We start from the raw sequence: 21877 nt of genomic DNA, 5'->3' as shown, positions 1-21877 counted from the left end.
TACTTGAGGAGTCTCTGGACAAAGCGATCCTGTGTTGGAGGGTGGAGGGTTTAGGGAAGCAATTTAGTGGCCTCAGGTGTGGCCTGGACAACTGGTGCTAACTTGGGTCTCTGGAACTGCAGACCAGTACCCTAGGCCTAAAGATGCCACTGTCTAGGGAAGTTCATCTGATCTGAATAGATTCAGGGAAGCATCATCCTGAGCAATGATAAAACTGCTAACTTACATTTTCATAGCACTATGTTTAGAAAATGCACAACATACATACTCCCATTTGCCTCTTCTGAGCCCGAGGCAGACATGACTAATCTATCACAACATACTGACACAGATATTGAGACCTCATCATCCTTCCATACATACCTTTCTAGGTAGCTGCTGCCAAGTGCTATCTGGAACATGCCATAGGTTTCAAACTTATGTCATATTTGATACCTAACTTGAATTTCATAAGACTGCTGTAAGATCAGATACAACAAGCATGAATATCCTCATTTTAAAGATGGAGAAACAGGCAGCAGAGCTGATCCCACAATCAGGAGGGATGGAGCTGGAATGAATGTAAGACCTCTCAGTATGATCCTTTTTATATTCCCTCTCTTGCTGCCTGTGCTAAAACCTGGGAAGTTTTCAGGTAGAAACACTCTGCACAGCTGCAAAACTCAGTCAAAGTAGGCCCACATGCATAATGTGATTCTGCTGATGTGGGCTTCAAATCCCAGCTCAGATGCAAGTTGTATTTCCATGACCATCCTACCAAAAAAAAAAAAAAAAAAAAAAAAAAAAAAGGTACCGCTTCTGAGGTCTCAGCCTTCCACATTTGTTATTTATTCTTAGCAAGGAGTACAGAACTGGAACACATTGGTGCTCAATAAGTGGTTACTAAAGTGAAGGAGGACAAGGCCCCGCACTAAGTTAAGCATCTCTGGAGTAAAAAGTAATATAATACAGCAGAGCAAAGAACAGAAGCTTTAGAAGCAGACTGGCTGGGTTAGAATTCCCACGGAGACTAGTCAGGTGACATTGGACTACTAAGCTTCACCAGGCCTCAATTTCTGCATCTGTAAAATGGAGAGAATACCACTTACTTCAAAAGGGTTTTGAGAAAATGAGAGAAATTTTAAAAGATCTTTGGACAATAATGATGAAGAGTAAGAGGAAGAGGAAGAATTGGAAAAAGGAATGTGGCAGACAGACTTTACAGAGACCCCTAATGATGTCTGCACTTTGGTATTCATGCCCTTGTATCATCCTGTCCCCTTTGAGTGTAGGGACCTGTGACTTGCTTCTAACCAACAGACTATGGCAAAGCTGGTAAGATGCCATTCCCATGATTATGTTAGGTTAGGTAAGATTCTACCTTGTTAGCAGACTTGTTCCAGAAGCTTTCTCCCATGCTGGCATTGAGGAAGCAGGCAGATATTGGGAGGCCCATGTGGCAAGGAGCTGAGAGCAGCTTCTAGGAGGTGATGGTGGCCTCCAGCTGACAGCCACCAAGAAGCCAGGGCCCACAGTCTTATAACAGCAAGAAAATTAGTTCAGCCAACAAACTGAGTGAACATAGAAGCAAACCCTTCCCCAGTTAAGCCTCCAGATGAGAATGCAACCCGGGGCAACAGCTTGACTGAAGCCTTGCAGAGGCACCCAGCTAAGCTATGCCTAGAGTTCTGATGCACAAAAGCTGTGAGATAATAAAGACATGTTGTTTTAAGTGGCTAAGTTTGTGATAATTTGTTATACAGCAACAGAAAACTAATACAGGGAGAGGAGGAAAAAGGAGAAGAGGAGAATCAATGGCAGGTAGTCTAAGAAATCAATCACAAGACAACAGGGAAAACAAACTCCTTTCTCTTTGAATGGCAGCAGTAGTCCAACAGTTTCAGCTAAGGCCAACCTTCTGTGTTTTCAGGTACGTACTCCACGGATTTGAGCAGAGCTCCAACTATGAAAGACTACTTCTCACACTTGAAGGGTAAGCAACTTTTCCACAACAACATGCCAGAGAGGCTGGGCCCTGTCCTCTCCTTGCACCTTCTCCCTTGGCCAAGGCTACCAGTAACAATAATCAGGCTAATGCTGTCCAATTGACCTCTAAGCCTCCTCGGTCTGCTCTGGGCTCTCAGTCAGGCCCATGGGGTGGTTACCTTAAGGCCCAAGGCAAAGCTGTGGCCAGTATCCACCCACGTGCCTTCACTGGAGGAACTCTCTCCTCCCAGCACATGGCCAAGGCATGACAAATTCTACTGCTCAAGTTCCCTTCCCCTAGTATTAACCAGGACCATCTAATCCTCTCTGGAGTCTTAGCCTTTGATTTGTCAGACCCAAGTAGAGTTGGCAGGATTAAACCAGCCCCACGTTACTTTTTTTTGGGAAATATTTCCAGAGTAATCCACAAAAGTACCATCCAAAGGGGGAAATGAGAGAGCCAGAAAGATAATGGGAGGCAAGAAGTGGTGCAGAACACCTCTTCCCCAAATGACCAGCATTTCCCTCTGGCCTTGGCCAGCCTTTCTTCCAAGAGAATCAAGATGATATTTCTGTGTATGTGACCTTAACAGGAAAAGCATAAAATCAAGCTGGTACTCACACAACTTAGTCAAAACACAAATCAAATAAATTGTCAAGACATGAGACAGAAAGCTGCCTTCTGAGAGATTTCAGTGCTCTGTTCCCCTCACCCCGGCCTTTTGAGATGGCTCCACTGTAACTCATTACCCCCAAGGTAAAATCTTCTCTTACCCACAACCTGGATAATCTGGGCCAGGAGGACGCCATCTGTCACATCTTGCTGGAGATCCTTGATAAGACGCTTGTGGCCGGATTTGGCTAGGTAATGATTGGCCCAGTCTGTGTAGATCTGTAAAAAAAGCAAACAGGCAACTTTAGGAAGCCAGTCGGATCCCCTCTCAGAGTCTGAGGCAGCTGCTCGGGCCGGCACAGTGGCCACTGTCCCATTGGTGAGCTTTCAGGGCCAGCCAGCACCATTAAAATTCAGTGCATTGTGCTGATCACGCATTCAGCTAACCATAGCTGGGCCTTAGCCTATTGAGAGGACTGCCGTCAAGATTCAGGGAAAAACTAAAGAAAGCTTCAAAACATGCAGAGGGCTGAATGAGACAGGGGACACAGAACTAAACAGTCTGCTCCAGACGGCTTTGAGAGGCTGCAGCTTTGAGAGGCTGCGACTCTAGATGCAAGCAAAGTCTCCCCCACCCCTTCCCATCTTTTTCTCTTTATTGAGAAAACGTATGGGGAGGTTACCACCCAACAGGCATCTCTTAATGGGCCATTTCAGGGTAAGGAGGGCTATTGAGCTATTCTGAGTTCTCAGGAGCCTGGGTCCCTTGAAAAGAAGCCAAGTATGAAAACAGAGCCCCTTCAATTACTCTTGTGTGAGTGAAGTTATTTATGGCCTCACAATAATCTCAAATTTAATCGGTTTAATTTAAAAGCCAGGCATCATTTTCACTGTTGGGATTCTGTGAACAAAACCCAGCAAATTCCAACATATTTAAACACAACACTGTTGTGTGCAGCATTTTAGAAGGCAAAGACTGGCTGACCCATGGAATCAGGAGAACAGACCGCCTTGGGGAACATATCTGACCTGCTCTTCCTGGTCACAGAATGGTCAGGAAAGAAGAATATTTTCTTTCGAAACAAGCCAACAAGCACAAGAAAACTCTTGCCTGAAAATTTTCTCCCCAACCATCAAAGCCAAAAACAAAACAAAAAACCTTCTGATTTTGAGTGCCAAGTTCCATGCATGGACTTGTGAGTTTGCAGAACAGTGTATATGTGAACATGTAGGCCTTAAGGTATCAGCACCTCTTTTTTTCAGATGGATAGGAACAAATGATTGGTCAAAAGGAGAATGTCCTGCCTCAACTGGTTAGTGACAACAGGCTCAAGTACTAATCCCATGATGTCTCCACCAAAATGATGAAGGTGATCATTCTACCTCAACCAGTAGGCCTGCTCCGAGGATCCATGTGACTCCCAGAGCAGCATATGGTCTCATCCTCACCCTCCATCCTGTTCTTCCAAATGCCTTTCCCAGTGTAATCCCACACAAGGGTCATCCCCCCCACCCCCCAGCAACACTCCTGGAATGGGAACAGGAGCCGGGGTCAGGTTTGCCAAGCAGAGATCTTCTAAGGAGGTAGCATCTCTGGCTACTCCACCTGGGGACCATGAGGGCCTCATACCAGGAAGTGATGAGGTGGAGCTGCATCTCCTGGTTCCTGAAGAGATGAGAGCTGTAGCACCTGTCCACCACCCACCCACCTAGAAGCTCTGTCTTCCACTGCAAAGGTGCACCCACAGTGTCCTTCTATTTCACAACACAGCCCAAGGATCCAATCCTTAAATCCATGCTAGTCTCCTTCCCCGTGACTCTCCATTTGTCAGAGACCAACGGTCTAGTAAAGTAAGAGTATTTTCAATTTTATAAGCACAAAGAAGGCTCATGAAGTAGATCATCACCTTTGTAATGACAATAGCCAACTTGAAATTTAAAAGATCATTAAAGAAAATTATTAAGAGGGAGAGAGGAAGGAAAATAAACATTAAAAGGAAAAGAGGCAGACATGGGTTCAGGTCCCGGTTCTGTAGGCTCCACAAGAGTAGGGATTTGGGTATGTTTTGTTTAATGACGTATGCCAAGTACCTACAAGAGCACTTTTGAAAGAGTGCCTTATGCAGAGAAGGAGCTTAATAAATCCAACTAACATACGGTGCCTACTACATGCCAGGCACTGACATAAACATTTTACACATGTTAACTCATTCAATCCTCATTCTATGTGGCAGAGGTTATTATTGTGTCCACTTTTCAGAGGAGAAAACTGAAGAGCAGAAAGGTAAAGTAACCTGTCCAAGGTCACAAATAAGTGGCAGAGCCAGGATTTGAGCCCAGACTAAACTATTTTACAATCCCTTTGACATCCTACAATGCCTCTCTGAATACAAATGTGAATGTTAATCGAGTTATTCATCCCTTCCGTGGCACCCTCCTACTGACTCTAGGTTCATGCCTCTATTATGTTCTCAGTGAAAGAATTTATTTTATTTTATTTTTATTTATTTTTTCCCAAGACAGAGTCTCGTTCTGTCACTCAGCCTGGAGTGCAGTGGCGTGATCTCGGCTCACTGCAACCTCCGCCTCCCAGGTTCAAGAAATTCTCCTGCTTCAGCCTCCCAACTAGCTGGGATTACAGGTGCACGCCACCACGCTTGGCTAATTTTTGTATTTTTAGTAGAGACGAGGCTTCACCATGTTGGCCAGGCTGGTCTCTAATTCCTGGCCTTGTGATCTGCCCACCTCAGCCTCCCAAGTGCTAGGATTACAGGCGTGAGCCACCGCACCCGGTCCCAGATTTTAAAAGTAATCAAAACCCAAACCTAGCTCTTTCCCTTGCTATCTGAATGCCTTTGGATAGATAAGTGACTCTACTTTTCTGGGCTTCAGTTTACTCACCTGTAAAATGAGTACAATAAGGCCTGCTTCAGAAGGTCGATGTGAAGACTCAGAGTGGGACTACATGGAAGTGCCTGTCCTGATCCATGCTGGGGCTCAGGAAGTGAAGGCAATTGGGGAGAAGGGTAATAAAGAGGCGTGCTCTGGAACCGACAGAGTTGCTTTAATCTTAGCTTGTATGCTATCAATTCCCTCTGTGCCCTCTGGCCTAAGTGTTGTCATTTGCAAGATAATGATACCTACATCATTGGTATTATGAAGATGAAATGAGCTCATACATACAAAGGTCACAGAATCTGGCACATGCTAAGTGTTCAGTAAATAAAAGTTAATAATAAAAAATTTTATTAACAGCTTCATGAAATGGGCATAACAAAATCAGCCACAGCCTCCATCCTGAATCTCCAGGATACAAATGACTCAAGGATTTCTTCCCCTTCTCACAGCCAAATTTCAAGAGTCTGGAATATCCCCTACCTGGAATAACAAAGTATGGCACAGTGTAAAAGAAAAACAAGTCAGAAACCGGCCAGGCTGGTATATAAAGCAAGGCTTCCTTCCCTAACTAGGGGATGCACCACACTGCTCTCTCAAACCCTGGAGGGATTTCCTCAGCCACGTGGGAGGGACCATGAAGTTTACAGTTTAAAGCCACGTGCACCTAAAACATCAGCTGAGTGAGAAGTGAACATCAACAAGGGCACAGCTGAGTGGAATGAGATGCTGTGCCTCAGCTCATCCCTTCTTAGATGATTAAGGTTCTTTAAAATAGACGTACTGTCTCTACAACTAGGTTTCTTTGTGAGTTTGCACAACACAGCAAGAAGCCAAGGTTAAACTTATTTCAACAAGTGCACATACACACACACTGCGATTACAGAGCCACGGTGAGGCCACACAAGTATCAGGTACACTCACAAGAACTTCTACAGGATAGAGTGGTTGGAAACGGCTCTGCCAAAGTGAACTTCTCATTCTGAAACAAGAGCTCTTCTCTCAACTTTAATTTACCTACACACCAATGCCAAATGAACTTTCCTAGGGCGCAGCTCTAATCTAATTACCCATTCAAAAAATCATCAATGGCTCCCCACTTCCCACTGAATTAAAGGCAAACTTGAGCCCACGAGTTCAAGACCATCCTGGGCAATGTGGTGAAACCCCCCCCCCCTACAAAAAACACAAAAAATTAGCCAGGTGTGATGGCACGTGCCCATAGTCACAGCTACTGAGGAGGCTGACGTGGGAGGATCACTTGAGCCCTGTAGGTCAAGGCTGCAGTGAGCCGTCATGCATCATTGCACTCCAGCCTGAAAAAGGAATGAAATTCTGAAACATGTTACAACATGAATGAACCTTGAAAATGTAATTCTAAGTGAAATAAGCCAGATACAAAAGGACAATATTGCATGTTTCCACTTACAGAGGTACCTACAAGAATCAAATTCATAGAGACAAAGTACAATAGGGGTTAAAAGGGTCTGGGCAGAGGGAGGAAAGGGAAGTTTTATGGGTACAGAGTTTTGGTTTGGGATGTTGAAAAAGTTCTGGAGATAAATAATGGTGATGGTTATGTACCATTTGTTACATGAATGTACTTAATGCCACTAAATTGTATATGTGAAAAATGGTAAATTTTATATCTATTTTATACCATCCCCCCCTTAAAAAAATTGTTTTTAAGAGTCAAGGTCTCACTCTGTCTCCCAGGCTGGGGTGCAGTGGGGTAATCAAAGCTCACTGCAGCTTTGAACTCAGCCAGCTTCCCTGACTCAAATGATCATCCTGCTTCAGCCTCCCGAGTAGCTGGGACTACAGATGGTGCCATCACGCCCAGCTCATTGTTGATTCCCTCCCCTTCCTCCCCTTCCTCCCCTTGGTAGAGACGGGATTCCGCTCTACTACCTAGGCTTGTGGAACTCATAGAACAAAGGATCCTCCCTCCTAGGCCTGGGCGTGGGCTCGCAAAATGCTGGGATTCCCAGATTACAGGCTGGTGCACCACACCAGGAGCAAACACTTCCCACTTTAAATATTCAGTTTGTGATTGGCTGTCATTCAGTATTATGCTAATTAAGCATGCCTGTTTTTAAACTTCTTAAAACAATTTTTTAAAATTAAAAAAATAATAAAAATAATAAAGGCTAACTCTTCACACTTCAGTCAAGGCAGCCTTATCATCCGTCTGTCCCAGAAAGTCCTCCAGCCTTTGAAGGGGAGGCAGCGTGTGTGGAAGAATGCAGCCTTTGGAATCTGACCTAGTCAAGCTGGCCCTTGCCCTGGGCAATGTTAGTTTCTACTAATCTTTCTGTTCTTTGGTTTTATCCTCCATAAAACAGGGATTATATCAAACATATTGTAAGGCAGTGGCTGGCAAACTGCAACCCGGGCCAATTCTAGCTGACCACCTATTTATGTAAACAAATAGGCGGTCAACAACCTCGGGACAGGTATCGGGACACAGACTCATCCATTTATGGTCTCTGGTTGCTTTCATGCTACAAAGCAAAGCCAAGCAGTTGTGACCAAGAGACCTGTGGCCCACAAAACCTCAAGTACTGACTTCCAGGTCTTCACAGAAAGTCTGCCAGTCTATGTTATAAGGACCAAATGAAATGATACACCTACACATACCACATGCTCAGTAGTAATAATACGATAACCCTCAGGAAAACCGGACACACCCCACACTTCCCTGTCTCTGAACTCAGTCTATCCCCTCTGCCCAGGTGCCTCTGCTGCCTGAGGCCATCTCACCCAGCTTAATTCCAATGCCTGTCCCCCATCAAGTCCCTCTTAATTTCCTGACCCAAACCTCAGCTGCCTGTGATATAGCAGATGTAGAGAACGTGTATGCTGGCACCACCTTTCCACTCCCACTCACCCATCTCTGCACTCCTGGTTGTGCGTCACAGGGGCTGGCCCACGGCAGGAGGCTGGTAAGTGGTCGCCAGGTAGAGCTGAACATGGAGAAAAAGGGCAAATCTTGGGAAACTGATTACACTTGAGACTTACATGATGTGGGCTCTCAGCAAATCCTCCAACCAGAATCTCTTTATTGATTAAAAAGAGCAGGGAGCAGGGAAAATAAATCACTCCATAGCTCAGGCTCATTAATCAGAAACCATTTCACAAGGATCATTAATTATCTGGAGTTTCCTCTCCCTTCCCTCCCTGTCCCCAGCTCTCAACTTTTTGAAGTGAATCAAGAAAACACCTAGATTTATTTTTTAAATCAGTGTTCATGGGCCATGCTAATCATGGACATAAATTCAGCCCCATCTCCTTCACTTGCTGTTTCAGTAGCTCATGCAAGGAAAATCATTCTTCCAAGGGGTACCCTTGAAAAATAAACTTATAATTTCTTTAGTCATCAAAGATAGATTTCATCAGGTCCAACAATTCAGCAAAAACAGAGCAATGTGCGTTTTGAGTAAGGGCTCAAGATTTGGAGTAAGGGCTTAAAGCAAGCAGGCTTCCTGTCTGAGCCTCAGCTATCCAGAATTGTTTTCTCCAAAGTCTTTCATTCCCTAAAATGATGGAAAATTGAGGGCTGCTGTTGCTTTTTCCCCAGGAGCCCATTGATTCTTCATCCTGGTTTGCCCCCAGGTGGATAGCTGTGAAGTTTCAGTAGAAACTGATTGGACAAAGAACAGCAGGAAAGACCAAAACCACCATCCCATCCCCAATTCCAATTCTAAATCATCAAGTCATTTCACGAGAAAGTCTCTAGGATCCTTTGACACTAGTACCCAAGAATGAGTCCAGCCATCCTCTTGCTCCAATCACTCCATCTTGCAGAGGTACCCCTCTGCCCATCCCTTCTAACCAAAAACTCAGTGCTCCAGAACTGCTCTGTGAGGGAGAGAAGCTGCTGTCAAAGGCTTGACAAGATAAAAGGGGAAGGAAAGCTAAGACAGCTAAACAGTGAATTCATTTTGATTCACTTTATTACCCCTGACAGAATTTTAAGGAGTGCATCATTTGTTTGCTTATAACTCCACATCATTCCACATCAAACAGGCTGAAATCCAAAAGAGAACATTTTGTCAGATCAAGTAAAGAACCTAATCATTAGTTGTAATAACAAAAACTGATAATAATTGTACCATGTTAAACCAAAGGGGATAATAGCACTGCTAAGTTTATACTGCAATTAGCCCTCAAATGAAGCAGGGTAGCACTAAAGAACCCAAGAAAAATTCTGCAAAACAACTGCACTGAAAGTGCTAGAATGGAGCCTTAGCTACCAAACTATAAATGCAGATGGATATGCCAGGCAGCCTGATGGATCCAGAGGCAGATGGCATCAGGTTAGCAGCTCCAGGAGAAACAGAGCAAACTGTATTTCTTAGAAGGAAATGCCAATGTGGAGACTAATGTTTAAAGTAAACCAGTCGTTTAGCATCTGAGGCATTTCCAGTGGATTGATTGTAAGGGGAATGCTACTGTTTGGCCCCAATTCAAGAAGACTCACTCTAGACTTTGGTAATGTCATCATATAATGCCTTTTTTTTGTTTTTTTTTTTGTTTTGTTTTTTTTTTGAGACAGAGTCTCACTCTGTCTCCCAGGCTGGAGTGCAGGGGTGTGATCTTGGCTCACTGCAACCTCCATCTCCTGGGTTCAAGTGATTCTCCTGCCACAGCCTCCCAAGTAGCTGGGATTAAAGGTGTGCACCACCATGCCCAGCTAATTTTTGTATTTTTAGTAGAGATGGGGTTTCACCATGTTGGCCTGGCTAGTCTCAAACTCCTGGCCTCAAGTGATCGCCCTCCTCAGCCTCCCAAAGTGCTGGGATTACAGGCATGAGCCACCACACCTAGCCAACACAATGTCATTTCTAAGACTGAGCAGTAGGTGGTTAAATGGTTTAGTTCTGAATGCTCTGGAGTATAAAAAATGATTTTGCAACAATAGTAGAGTGTTCATCCTGTCCTTGAACACCACAAAGAATGTCACCGCTTATTCAATTGTTCACAATTTTAAGAAAATCGAAATGCACCATTTGTTATCAAGAGCTAAGCTGGTGACACATTCATTCCTGCATCTGCAGCATCTAGCAAGGAGTATGATACCCATCCCCACAGGTGTCAACCACAAGTCCACATAACCTTTTAGCTGCATGGGGTGAGGAAACCAAAATTAGCTGGTGGCTTTTTCCCACTTTCCTCTCTCCTTAACGGTTTAATGTATCCTCCTTTTAATGTAGCCCCCACCTTGGGATTAAAAACCACCTCCTTACAATAGTCAAATAGGTGAAATGGTGTCCCCAGCCCTACACACTGGAGAAACAGGCAGAGCACAGAGAAGCAAGTCTTTTGCTCAAGGCTGCACAGCACCACAGGGGTTTCTGCTCTCCGGTTTCTCAGAAAAGTCTGGTTCTGCCCAATGTCCCTGCAGTGCCCCACATGCCCAACCTCTAGGGCAATGACCATGATTCTATCCCCATCCTTGCCATCTTCTGATGTATTACTTGGGACATTTGTGGGCTTTCCGCAACCACAAAATCATAAAGGCAAGTGTCTACAGTCTCAGGTGTAGGTGTGGACCAGGGTTGAACTCTGGCTTTGCCTTATAAGCTAGGTGACCCTTGGGGAGTCATATCCCTTCTGAACATCAGTGTCCTTCTGAACTTGTGCAGTGGTGATATACAGTTGCTTTACAGATTAAATGAGATCATATAAGTGGTTAACACAGTGTCTGGCACATAGTATGTAGTAAATAAACAACCATTATTAATATTCAAATGAATAACACTGAGTTTTGGAGGAATAAGTCATTCTAGATTGCTGAAGGTTTACACTTCTGAGAGCCACATTTTAAACTATTCCACTGGGATTTTTTTCCAAACAGATTATAATGATCTGATTTTTAATTAACACAATTGCACTTTTTCTTTTCTTTTCTTGTCTTTTTTTTAATACTTGAAGTTCTCAGATATGTGTGTAGAACGTGCAGGTTTGTTACATAGGTATACATGTGCCATGGTGGTTTGCTGCACCCATCAACCCGTCATCTACATTGGGTATTTCTAATGTTATCCTTCCTCTAGCCCCCGAGCCCCCGACAGGCCCCGGTCCCAGGGACGTCACTATAAATGATAGTGTTTTGATGTTTACAGGGATGTGTCCTTAGGACCTACTGAGTTGCTGGACCTTCCTTAAGAGACCCCAGAGTCTTTAGAACTGTATAAGCTGGGCACAGTGGCTCACACCTGTAATCCCAGCACTTTGGGAGGCTGAAGCAGTCAGATTGCTTGAGCCCAGGAGTTTAAGACCAACCTAGGCAACATGGTGAAACCCTGTCTCTACAAAAATAAGAAATAGGCTGGGCACTGTGGCTCACGCCTGTAATTCCAACACTTTGGGAGGCCAAGGTAGGCAGATCACCTGAGGTCAGGAGGTTGAGAACAGCCTGGCCAACATGGTGAAACCCCTTCTCTACTAAAAATACAAAAATTAGCCAGGCATGGTGGTAGGCACCCGTAATCCCAGCTACTTGGGAGGCTGAGGCAGGAGAATCACTTGAACCTGGGAGGCAGTGGTTACAGTGAGCCAAGAACACGCCATTGCACTCCAGCCTGGGCGACAAAAGTGAAAATACATCTCAAAATAAAATAAATTAGCCAGGTGTGGTAGCATGTGCCTGTGGTTCCAGCTACTCAAGAGGCTGAGGCAGGAGGATTGTTTGAGCCCAGGAGGTCGAGGCTACAGTGACCCCTGATCACCACTGCACTCAGCTTGAGTAACAGAGCGAGACCCTGTCTCAAACAAAACTCTGTATAAAGTAAGAGCACACACTGTTTAAGCAAGAGCCATGCTGGAACTTTTCCCTCAAGGAAAACCCATAAGTAGAAGGATTTTGTGACACCCCTTTGAGCTGCCCCAAGGTACAGCAGGGAAGGCTCTTTGGTTCTCAGCTGATCTTGAGCCAGGTAAGACTCCTAGAAAGCTGGGTTCCAGGAGCACTGAGATGTGAATGGGTTCTCTATTCCCCATCTGAGCATATGAGGAATTGTATTGCCAGCCTTTGCTCTTGACATATGTTTTGTAATATGGCTAGCATGAACATTTATACCAAAGGGTATAAATCCCCGTTTGGACCCAGAAGAAGGCAGCAGGGGGAGGGGAATAGCCATCTGCTGGTTTCTTCCCTTTTTATCTGCAGTAACCTACTTGCCTGCACAACCACCAAACAAAGATAAACCCTAATACCTGCCCACCTAGAAGCCTTTGTTTCAAAGGGATACTCACACAGAGCAAGTGACCAGCAAGAGTGGCACAGCTTCTCATTAATTAGGATTTTCATCTTTTTCGACATCCTGGGACTATCCCTACTCCTAACTTTGCCTGTGAATATCAAGTTAAGTAGCTTAGAGCTGCATGCGTGCCTTGGTGCATGAAGCAAACATTGCCTGAGCATCTACCTGTGCAGGGGGCAATGCTTGCTCCAGTCTTATGTAGGATAGTAACTACCATCTGCCAAATGTCTACGGTGATATGATTAAGAGAACACTTCTTAGAGTCAGATAATTTAGTTCCAAACATGCTCCAAGCATTTCCTGATAGTTTTAGTAACTTGCCCAGAATTACCCTATCTGAGACTCAGTTGCCTCATCTGTAAAATGGATCACCCATTCTGGTTACTGTGAGATTGAAATGAGATAATCTACCAATGCCTGACACACGGCAAGGGCTCAACAGGTTAGCTGTGATTATAATTACCATGAAGATGATGCCATGCAACGTGAACACTTTACAAACAAGGGATTCCTTCAGTTTCCAACCCACCTCTGCGGGAGATATTATTTTCCCCATCTTACAGATGAGGAAACTGAGGCTCAAAGAGGCAAAGTGACTTTCCCAATGTTATGTGACAAGTACGCAGGGTTTGAAAGCAATAACTGGCTCCTAATGATGCCACACTGTTACTGAAGGGCCCACACAGAAACCACTAGCCACAGAAGGTCAAGTGCTACAGCAGTGCGGAAAAAGCAGAGAGAGAGGGAAAGGCATATTGCATAATACCCATCACAGTGTTTCCCCTGTCCCTGGGAACAGGGCTGGCCACTTGTCAATCAGGACTAACAGACCCAGGAGGGGAGCTGACACTTTCCCATGTCACCAAAGCACAAAGCAAACATAGTTTCACAACAATCTCACTGTAGCAAAAACAAAAATGCCAATATAACATGAGTTACCATTGCAGGACTGTATCCAAGTAGGGAAACACTCAGGGGCAAAGTCCCCCAGTTCTTCCAGTCTGTGGTGTCCAAGGCTGGTCTGGGACCCCATGCAGCAGCAGACACTGGGTCATGCCTGTGAATGGCACCACAGCCACACAATGGTGACATTGTCTGATGGGAACATGAACAAGCCACAGGTGGGTGTACACAGCACCTCCAGAGGTTTTGAAACTATGCCTTTAAAAAAAATAAACCAGGCTGGTGAACGTGCTGGGAGAAACAGGTGATATTTTAAGGATGAGGGTGTAGGTGCCTGCTTCATCCACACCTCAGGATAACCCACATTCAGTGCCTACGAGCTTCCTCTTTTTTTTTTTTTTGAGACAGAGTCTCGCTCTGTCGCCCAGGCTGGAGTGCAGTGGCGCAATCTCGGCTCACTGCAAGCTCCGCCTCCCGGGTTCACACCATTCTCCTGCCTCAGCCTCCCAAGTAGCTGGGACTACAGGTGCCTGCCACCACGCCTGGGTAATTTTTTATATTTTTAGTAGAGACGGGGTTTCACCGTGTTAGCCAGGATGGTCTCAATCTTCTGACCTCGTGATTTGCCCGCCTCGGCCTCCCAAAGTGCTGGGATTACAGGCGTGAGCCACTGGGCCCGGCCCTCGATCTTCCTCTCAATGCCCCGTTTCATACTTCATATAATAGAAAGTACTTTCCTATTCATTTCCTCATTTGATCACTACCCCCTATGTGCTAGGAAGTCTGTGCTTCTGTCTACTGTGTGCCAGGTGTTTTGTGCCTGTGATCTCATCTACACTCTCTCGCTCACTGGAGTAACAGCTCCAATACGCCAGGACCAAACATTTAGAGCCGTCCTTGTCACATAGTAGGTGTTCACTAAACAGTTGTTGAATGGATGATCAGCCCCATTTTACATACTGGAAAACAGGCTCTAAGAGGTTAAGGTGCACAGGATCACATAGCTAATAAAAGGTGAAGCTCCATCTGACTCAAGCTGACCAGCCTCACGGCTACCACCTCTCACCACGGCAAAATATGTCTCCAGCTCTCCCTGTAAACTCCCTGGAAAATCAAATAAGTCCAAGTGAGGCTGAAAACTGGAATTCTTACTGGTCACTTCAGAAGAAAATTGAGTCCCTTTCTACAGCACTTCCTCCCACCCTCTCCAACCTTAGAACCCAGATCTGAACAACTTTTAACCACAATGTCTACTAGCTGCCAGAAAGCCAGATGTCAGAGCCCTGCTAGGAATTTTTCAAGTGTTTTTTCTCCCTGTGTTCATTAGTTACTGACTAATCAGATGCATTCTCCTTCCAAGTGCTTCCTCTGGTATGATGGCAATCAGGCCCTTGCAGAAAGGCTTGGGAGCAGCTGCAAGCACACTTATTGACAGCAGACATCAATCAGTGCCACTGCCTGACAGGGCAGCCACACCTAAGTGGGTACTGAGAACCTGGGCCACTACAAGGCCTCTCTCTGGTCTGGTCACAAACTGACCTTTTAAGTCGTAGCCTCCATCCGGTTGTTCAAACTTCCATAGCTCCCCTCACCTGCAGACTGCAGACAGAGGGACTGTCAGCTGCCCTCATCCAGCCAAACACCTCAGCTCCACCTTCTAGGCACAGGCTCCCTAGGACGTCTGGCCTTATCATGCCCAGCCAAGACTTTGGAGTCTTGGTTGACGTCTGACAGGTTGCTTAACATCTCAGGATTGTTGAGGGGATAGAATGAGAGATTAGATCCGCAGAACTCTGCACATGTTTAGACACAGACTACACTGAGGCTTTGTGGCTTTGGGCAATCCACCACTCTCTAAGCCTCAGTTTCCACATTTGTAAAATGGGATAATACTCTTATTATCTGTTGTAAAGACTAATGTGTCTATTGTGAGGACTCAATGTTTGTAAAGTGCTTAGCACACAGGTGGTGCCTTTACTGTTAGTTTCATTATTTCCGTCATCTCCATGTCCCTAAAAAATGCCTTCAAGTGCATCAGCTGGTGGCATCCCTCACACCACAGTTCCATGCTACTCTAACCCTCAGTCCCTATGGGCAGGTTCTCTGGTCCCATGTGCCTCCCTGGTCCCCTCCACTTAGCAGAACGCCCCCTTCTCCTAGAAGCCAACCCTGCCTGCCAGGCTTCTGTGTGAACTGGGAGGTCAGAGAAGGCAATTAAAACAACCCTGTGGGACAGGCTCCCCAGCCTCTGTGCCTTTTCACACGCTGCCCTCTCTGCCTAGGGTGCCCTTCCCCCACCACCTAGGAAATGCCCACTTGAAATCTGAAATGCAAAGTAAATGTCAGTCCCCGTAAAGCCATTCCCAACCTGCTTGCCTACTCCTAACAGAATTACTCATTTTTTCTTCTCACCTCTGAAAGCACTTTGCATCTGCCTTTATCCTGGCTGTTGTAACTACTCACATCTGTCTCAATCAGGAGCTTCTATAGAGTAGAGAACAAGTTTTATACATATTTAAAACACAAGCACAACACCTGACTCACTACAGGAGCGTGATAAACAAGCACTCATTGATTTACTGGTGGGTGGGTAGATGGATGAATGGAAGAAAGTAAAAATGGATGGAGGAAGGGAGGGAGGAAGATCTGGGTAAACAGACTGGTGAATGTTCAGATGGATGGAAGTGTGGATGAGTGGGTGGAAAAAAAGAGATGAATGATTAAATGGTGGGGGATGCACAAATAGACAGATGGACTAATGGGTGGGACAGATGAATAAGTATGTTCCCCTTCACTGCCTAGATTATAAAGTCCATAAAACCAACATATTTCATGTAGCTTTTAGACCAGTCATAGCAAAAGGCCCACAGCAGGCACTGGTAAGTAACACTGCCATGAGACAATTTCAGTAGCTTGGTAGCAGGACCCACCCGACGGTGGATGCTAAAGTGCTATTTTCAAAGATACAAACACACATACAGTGGTATGCCAGGGCAGGCATGGACTGGCTCAAGAGAGTTGGTTGTAACATTTTCAGTAAATTTTGGAGCTGATTGTTAACTACAGCCACTATTTTAATAATTAAATTATATAAACTTAAAATTATATTTTTAAAGTGATAGTAAATATTTAAAACTCATCACTTTCTAATTATTTTACTGTATTTTACTATTATTTATGGTCATGAGATTATTTACACCTATTATATCTGTATGAGGGAAATACTATATAATAATGCACTACTGTACATCTCTTCCCAGCTCAGAGTGGGTAAATTAAAATCAGTCTTGGTAGAAGGATTTACACCATGGTAATTGGCAAGTACTACCTATCAGGCTTTTCTCCTTGGAGAGCCAACTGTTAAACATCACTGAGTATAGACAGGTGAGATGGAGTTAAAAAAAAAAAAAAAATCACTAAATACACACAGGTGGGACAGGAAAAAAACATGAGTTATTATTTTCCCTCCTTACCCCTACCCCTCCCCCAAACTGGAAATCTCTTTGTTTTGTAGAATGATGGGTAAGAGTATGCAAATTTAGGGGACAGTAGACTGTGCTAAAATGCTTTGCATAAAAAAAAGGGAATTCAGGGAGAGAGGTAAGATCTGGAGCTGGGAAGCCTGTGGGGTGCAAAGAGGCTATCTGGGTGGGCAAGAAGGCTTGGAGATGAGATCGAGGGGCCTTTAGGGAGACTGAATACGATCTGAACTCTCCCCTTGGAGATGAGATCGAGGGGCCTTTAGGGAGACTGAACGATCTGAAGTCTCCCCTTGGAGATCTCCAGTGCAATCTGTATTCTTACTGGTGCTTTCTAGGGCAAGTGGAATCCTTCTCAGAAAGGACAAGAGGTGCCAAGTTCCGCTTCCTAGTAGGTGAAGGGACAGGAGCAAGTGAGCTGGAGCCAAGGTTCAGTTGCTCCCCATTAAGAGAGTGACCCGGCTTTATTTACAGGGCCAAGTGGGTAGAGCATGAGCTCAAGGTTTCCCTTTGCAGGACCTCTCAGCGTGCTTGTTACAGAGCACCTGCTCAAGGACTGCTGGCTCAAAGGCCCTCTTGGCCACCCCATCCCTCCTTTCACATGAGTGTCTTTGGTTTTGGCACTGGTCTCCCAAACACTGACCATCCTCAATTTGCCCAGTCCCTCCCTTCCCCAACTCGGACCTCATCACCCACTGAGGCGTCCCAAAAGCCCCGCTCCAGGTGTTCCCCCATTCCCAGACACTGGACCTAACTGTCTCTGCCTGACTTGGGGATCAAAACTCACTGGACCCACATTCCATTCCATCAGGGCTTGCTCTGGCACACAGCTCTGGCACAGGTCCCAGGCACACAGCTCTGGCAGAGAAAGGTGAGTCACAGTTCCCAAAAAACATTTACATTTCCAATGGGATCCTCAATGCTTTAACCCCAGGAGACTGATGTGAGGCTATATAATCACTCTGGAAAGCCTGGGAGATTTTTTTTAATGGTAAAGGATTTTTGTTTTGTTGTTTTGTTTTTGTTTTCTTAGAGCCATTCAGACCAGGGCAGGTGAGTGGCTATATAAGGTGTACATTGCTTATTAAAATTCCCAACACCAAAGGCAAACTGTGTGCATGCATGGTGATTATTTGAGGATGTTTCTTACCCAAGAAACCTGAGCAGTGGGGTGGTGGGTAGTTTAAGGATTTCCCCTGAGAGATGAGGGGTCAGGTTTCCTGAAAGATTACACAGCAGACTGATTTATCTGGGAGAAGTAGATCCAGAGAGGGCTCCATGTGGAGTCCCTTTTTCTGCATAAGGGGCTGTGACCGAAGGCACAGAGGGGAAAAAAAACAGTGGTGGGAGCCTCCTCTGGTTTCACCTGAAGAGGGAGGTGGAAGGGCCTGAAAATTATATTTTGTTTATAAATAATAGACATTATTGGTATATTTACATATTTTTACATAATGATGCCAACCATAAACAATGGACCATAAAGCATTGACCTCGGAATGATCAATTGCAAAATGTTTAAACCCTGGAAGCATTTGCTTAGGAGAGCGGATATTCTGTGTTGATGTTATTCTATAACCATAAACTTCCCTGAATTTTCTGCTAATGTATCCAAGTCCAGGCAAGTCACTTAAACTCTTCAAATGCAGCTTCTTCATCTGTGAAGTGGAGATCATAATAGCATCTACTGCACCAACTTAGATGAAGAATTGAATGAGGAAAAAATGTGAAGCACCTATGAGCACACTTGCAGAAGTACTCAGGGAGGGGTAAGGGACAGAGGGGTGAAGGAAGGTACAGAAGGACTAGAGAAGATCTGACATTCTCATAAATGGCCATGGCCCTCCAGCCCGTTGGGCAGAGAGGCACAGAACCTGGCAAAGACTGTTGTGTCATTTGTGGGAAAGTTGTGTAGCAAAGGCTTTAAAAAACTCTGGAAGGCAGGCAATTCCCAGCAGTGGCTGGCGCTGCCCGGCCCTAGGAATGCGCTTGCCTGCTCCTTCCCCATTTGGGAGCCTCATTCCTTTCTCAGCAACTCCATGGCCAAGAGACTTGGCCACAGTGGAAATGACCGTTGTGCCCCGGGCCCTTCTCCAGCCCAGATGTCAGAGCTCTCAGGCCTGAGGGCATCTCGGGTTTTTCATGTTTATTATTTTTATTATACTAGGCGTTTACTACGAAGAATACCAAACACCAAGCTGGCACCTAGGAAAGAAGTGGTGTCTCCCCTACCCAGGGGACAACCTGGCCCAGAGCACAAAAGAACAATTTGCACAAAGGTACTATTTATTCTCCAAAGTCCTGGAAGAAGGCCCTGATTGATTCATCTCAAGAAGAATAATAAAGTCCTAACAACAGTGCTGTCTCTGCCTCCTGTCTGCAGTGCTTACCATTTATAAAGTTCTTTCGTAAATACAATCCAATCTGAGCCTCAACACAATCCTGGGAAACATGGGCGGTGGCAGCTTGCATTCTCCCCATTGCATGGATGAAGCCAGTGAGATACCAGCTGGACAAGGTTAGCATCTGTCCAGCTAACAGACCAGGTATTCCAACTCAGTCCAGTCATCTTTATGCCACAAGGCAGTTACAAAAATCAGGCCAGGTCATTCAGATGACCACGATGAAGAGGAAGTTCTAGGATGGAACTGGAAGGAGCCTTGTGTTCCTATGAAGATGGGAATTTGAATTCTATGTCTAATCACCCAGGTCCAGCATGGGATGGGAATTCCCGTGCAGGCATATAAGATGTGTTCATCCAACTTCAGAACCACATACAATAGCTGCCTCCTATTGAAATGTCTATTTTTAACCTTCTATCTCAAAAGAAATCTCTTCCACAGGGCAGTGAGCCTAGACCCCAGGAGTTAAAAATAATAATGATAACTCAGGGACATCCCCATTAATTGTGCTTGGCCTGGGTAGTGCTACACATCTAGAGCAAACGACACACATGTCCAATATCCCAGCAACCTTCCACCTTTAATGAGCCACACACCCAGAGGATGAAAGAACAAGAGGATATCAAATACTCAGAGGACTCAGTAAAGTGGCTCACATGGAAAATGACCTCAAAACTGTGTGAAAACGTATCTTCATGCAGGGATTTTTTTCCCTACACCTTTCATACCCACATCATTCTTATCTTTGTACATAAAGGGCCACACAGAATATCTGCTCACCAAAGCAAATGCTTTGCGGGTTTAAACGTTTTTATAATAGATCCCTCCAAGGTCAGCTGTATAGAGTAAGCATTAAGCAGATAAGAGAAGCACACTCTTTCCTAGAAAATAAGCACCTGCCAAGCCACCTAATAATGCTAATGTTGCCTAGGAAGTTGGGTTAGATACGTGGGGGAGAAGGATAAGTTTTAGGAGGGGAGGGTAAACTACAGCATTTTTGCAAGAAGAATAGGCTAAGAAGGTTCTCTCTCTGTCATAAAGCCATTGCCTCTGACCACATCAAAGTGACCATTCTACCTGGGCATGGTGGCTCAAGTCTGGAGTCCCAGCTGCTCCAGAAGGCTGAGGCAGGAGGATTGCTTAAGCTCAGGAGTTCAAGGCCAGCCCGGGCAACATAGTGAGATCCACTCTCTCAAAACAAACAAACAAAAAAGTGGCCATTCTGATTGTAAAACCAGAGCGCCACACAGCTGCAGGCACCAGGACTGCCATTAGCCCCTGAGTTACAGTAACCGTCTGAAGGTTAAGGAGGCATAAAGGAATAAAAATGCATCTTGCCTTTTTGCTCTGTGAATGCATGCTCCCAAATGGATTCTCGGCAGCAAGTGGAAAGCCATGGGTACAGATGCCTTCCAGCTTAAAAGATCCCATTCAGGTCACCCTGGCCAGGGGAGGGAGAGGGCAGTGGGCCCTTCCCAGGACATCCCTGGGTCTCACTGAACAGGAAATTGCTTCCAGTTTCCCCCAAGCAAGTCCCTCCTTCAATGAAGCCCTCAGGAGTACTCCCTGGCATCTCCTCCAACTCTTTTGCACCTGCTGAGGCCCACAATTAAGAAAACAACCGAAACCTGCCACACCTGTTGACATCCAGGACCTTCCCAATTTCAGCTTCCTCAGCTTGGCCTTTGGTTTATGCAGTTGTATTTTCTCAGGCCACCAACAATGTCCAGACAGATCTTTCTCTACCTGCTCTAAAAATACACCACCCAGCCCTCACCCTGGGCGGACATATGAAACAAAAAAGCAGCACAAAGGTGGCAGTTAGCTCTTCTAGCTTTCCACAGATGAAAGTCCTGCTTGGAGGGCTCGTGGTCTCTGCTCTGCATAGAAAATAAATTGAAACCATCTCTAAACACAAGTCCAATTCAAATAAACTTCATTGTCTCTCCCCAGAGACCCTGCCAACATCCCTGGAGGTTGCTTACCACTTTATAATGGTCACAGGAATCCCGACTTTGACCCCGAGCGGGAACCCATAAGTTGATGCTTACAGGCATGGCTCAACCCACAGCAGCAGCGCAGTCCTCAGCAGTCAACGTCCCATGCCCTCTCTGGGGGTGTCTAGTTCAAAGCACTGTGGAAGCGTGTGAAGCCTCCAAGGTTAATTTTAGCTGAAGTCACGCACCCGCTGTGGTCAGATTTTCTTACACAGGCCACCTCCTGAATAGCGGCAGCTTATGTTACCCCAACCCACTGGGCGGCCCTCTGGCCCCCAGCCCTGACTCCAAACTGCTGCAATTCTTCCATCTCCATCTCCCCCATCAAATTCTCACCCTCCAAAATAATCCAACTCTC

The 21877-nt window shown here is 45.4% G+C and overlaps 1 protein-coding gene across 13 annotated transcripts in view; it reads right to left on the bottom strand.

Annotated features, from left to right (window-relative positions):
- NAV2 (neuron navigator 2) overlaps positions 1-21877 on the bottom strand; it is a 773425-nt gene that overhangs the window by 283139 nt on the left and 468409 nt on the right. For 12 of the 13 annotated variants that reach the window (XR_008538002.2, XM_054662160.2, XM_508328.8 and 9 more), the window contains one exon: positions 2740-2857. Coding sequence is in view for 10 of the 13 variants with exons in the window: in XM_054662160.2 (XP_054518135.1) it covers positions 2740-2857 (118 nt within the window). In the remaining 3 variants the exon portion in view is untranslated. Of the gene's footprint in view, positions 1-2739; positions 2858-8363; positions 14095-21877 lie in introns of those variants that run through there. The other variant, XM_054662159.2, reaches the window with a different exon arrangement.

This window comes from Pan troglodytes, chromosome 9, assembly GCF_028858775.2.
Source record: "Pan troglodytes isolate AG18354 chromosome 9, NHGRI_mPanTro3-v2.0_pri, whole genome shotgun sequence".
Classification (NCBI taxonomy): Eukaryota; Metazoa; Chordata; class Mammalia; order Primates; family Hominidae; genus Pan; species Pan troglodytes.
Note: the sequence above shows the minus strand (reverse complement) of the source record. Positions and strands in the feature narration are given on the sequence as shown.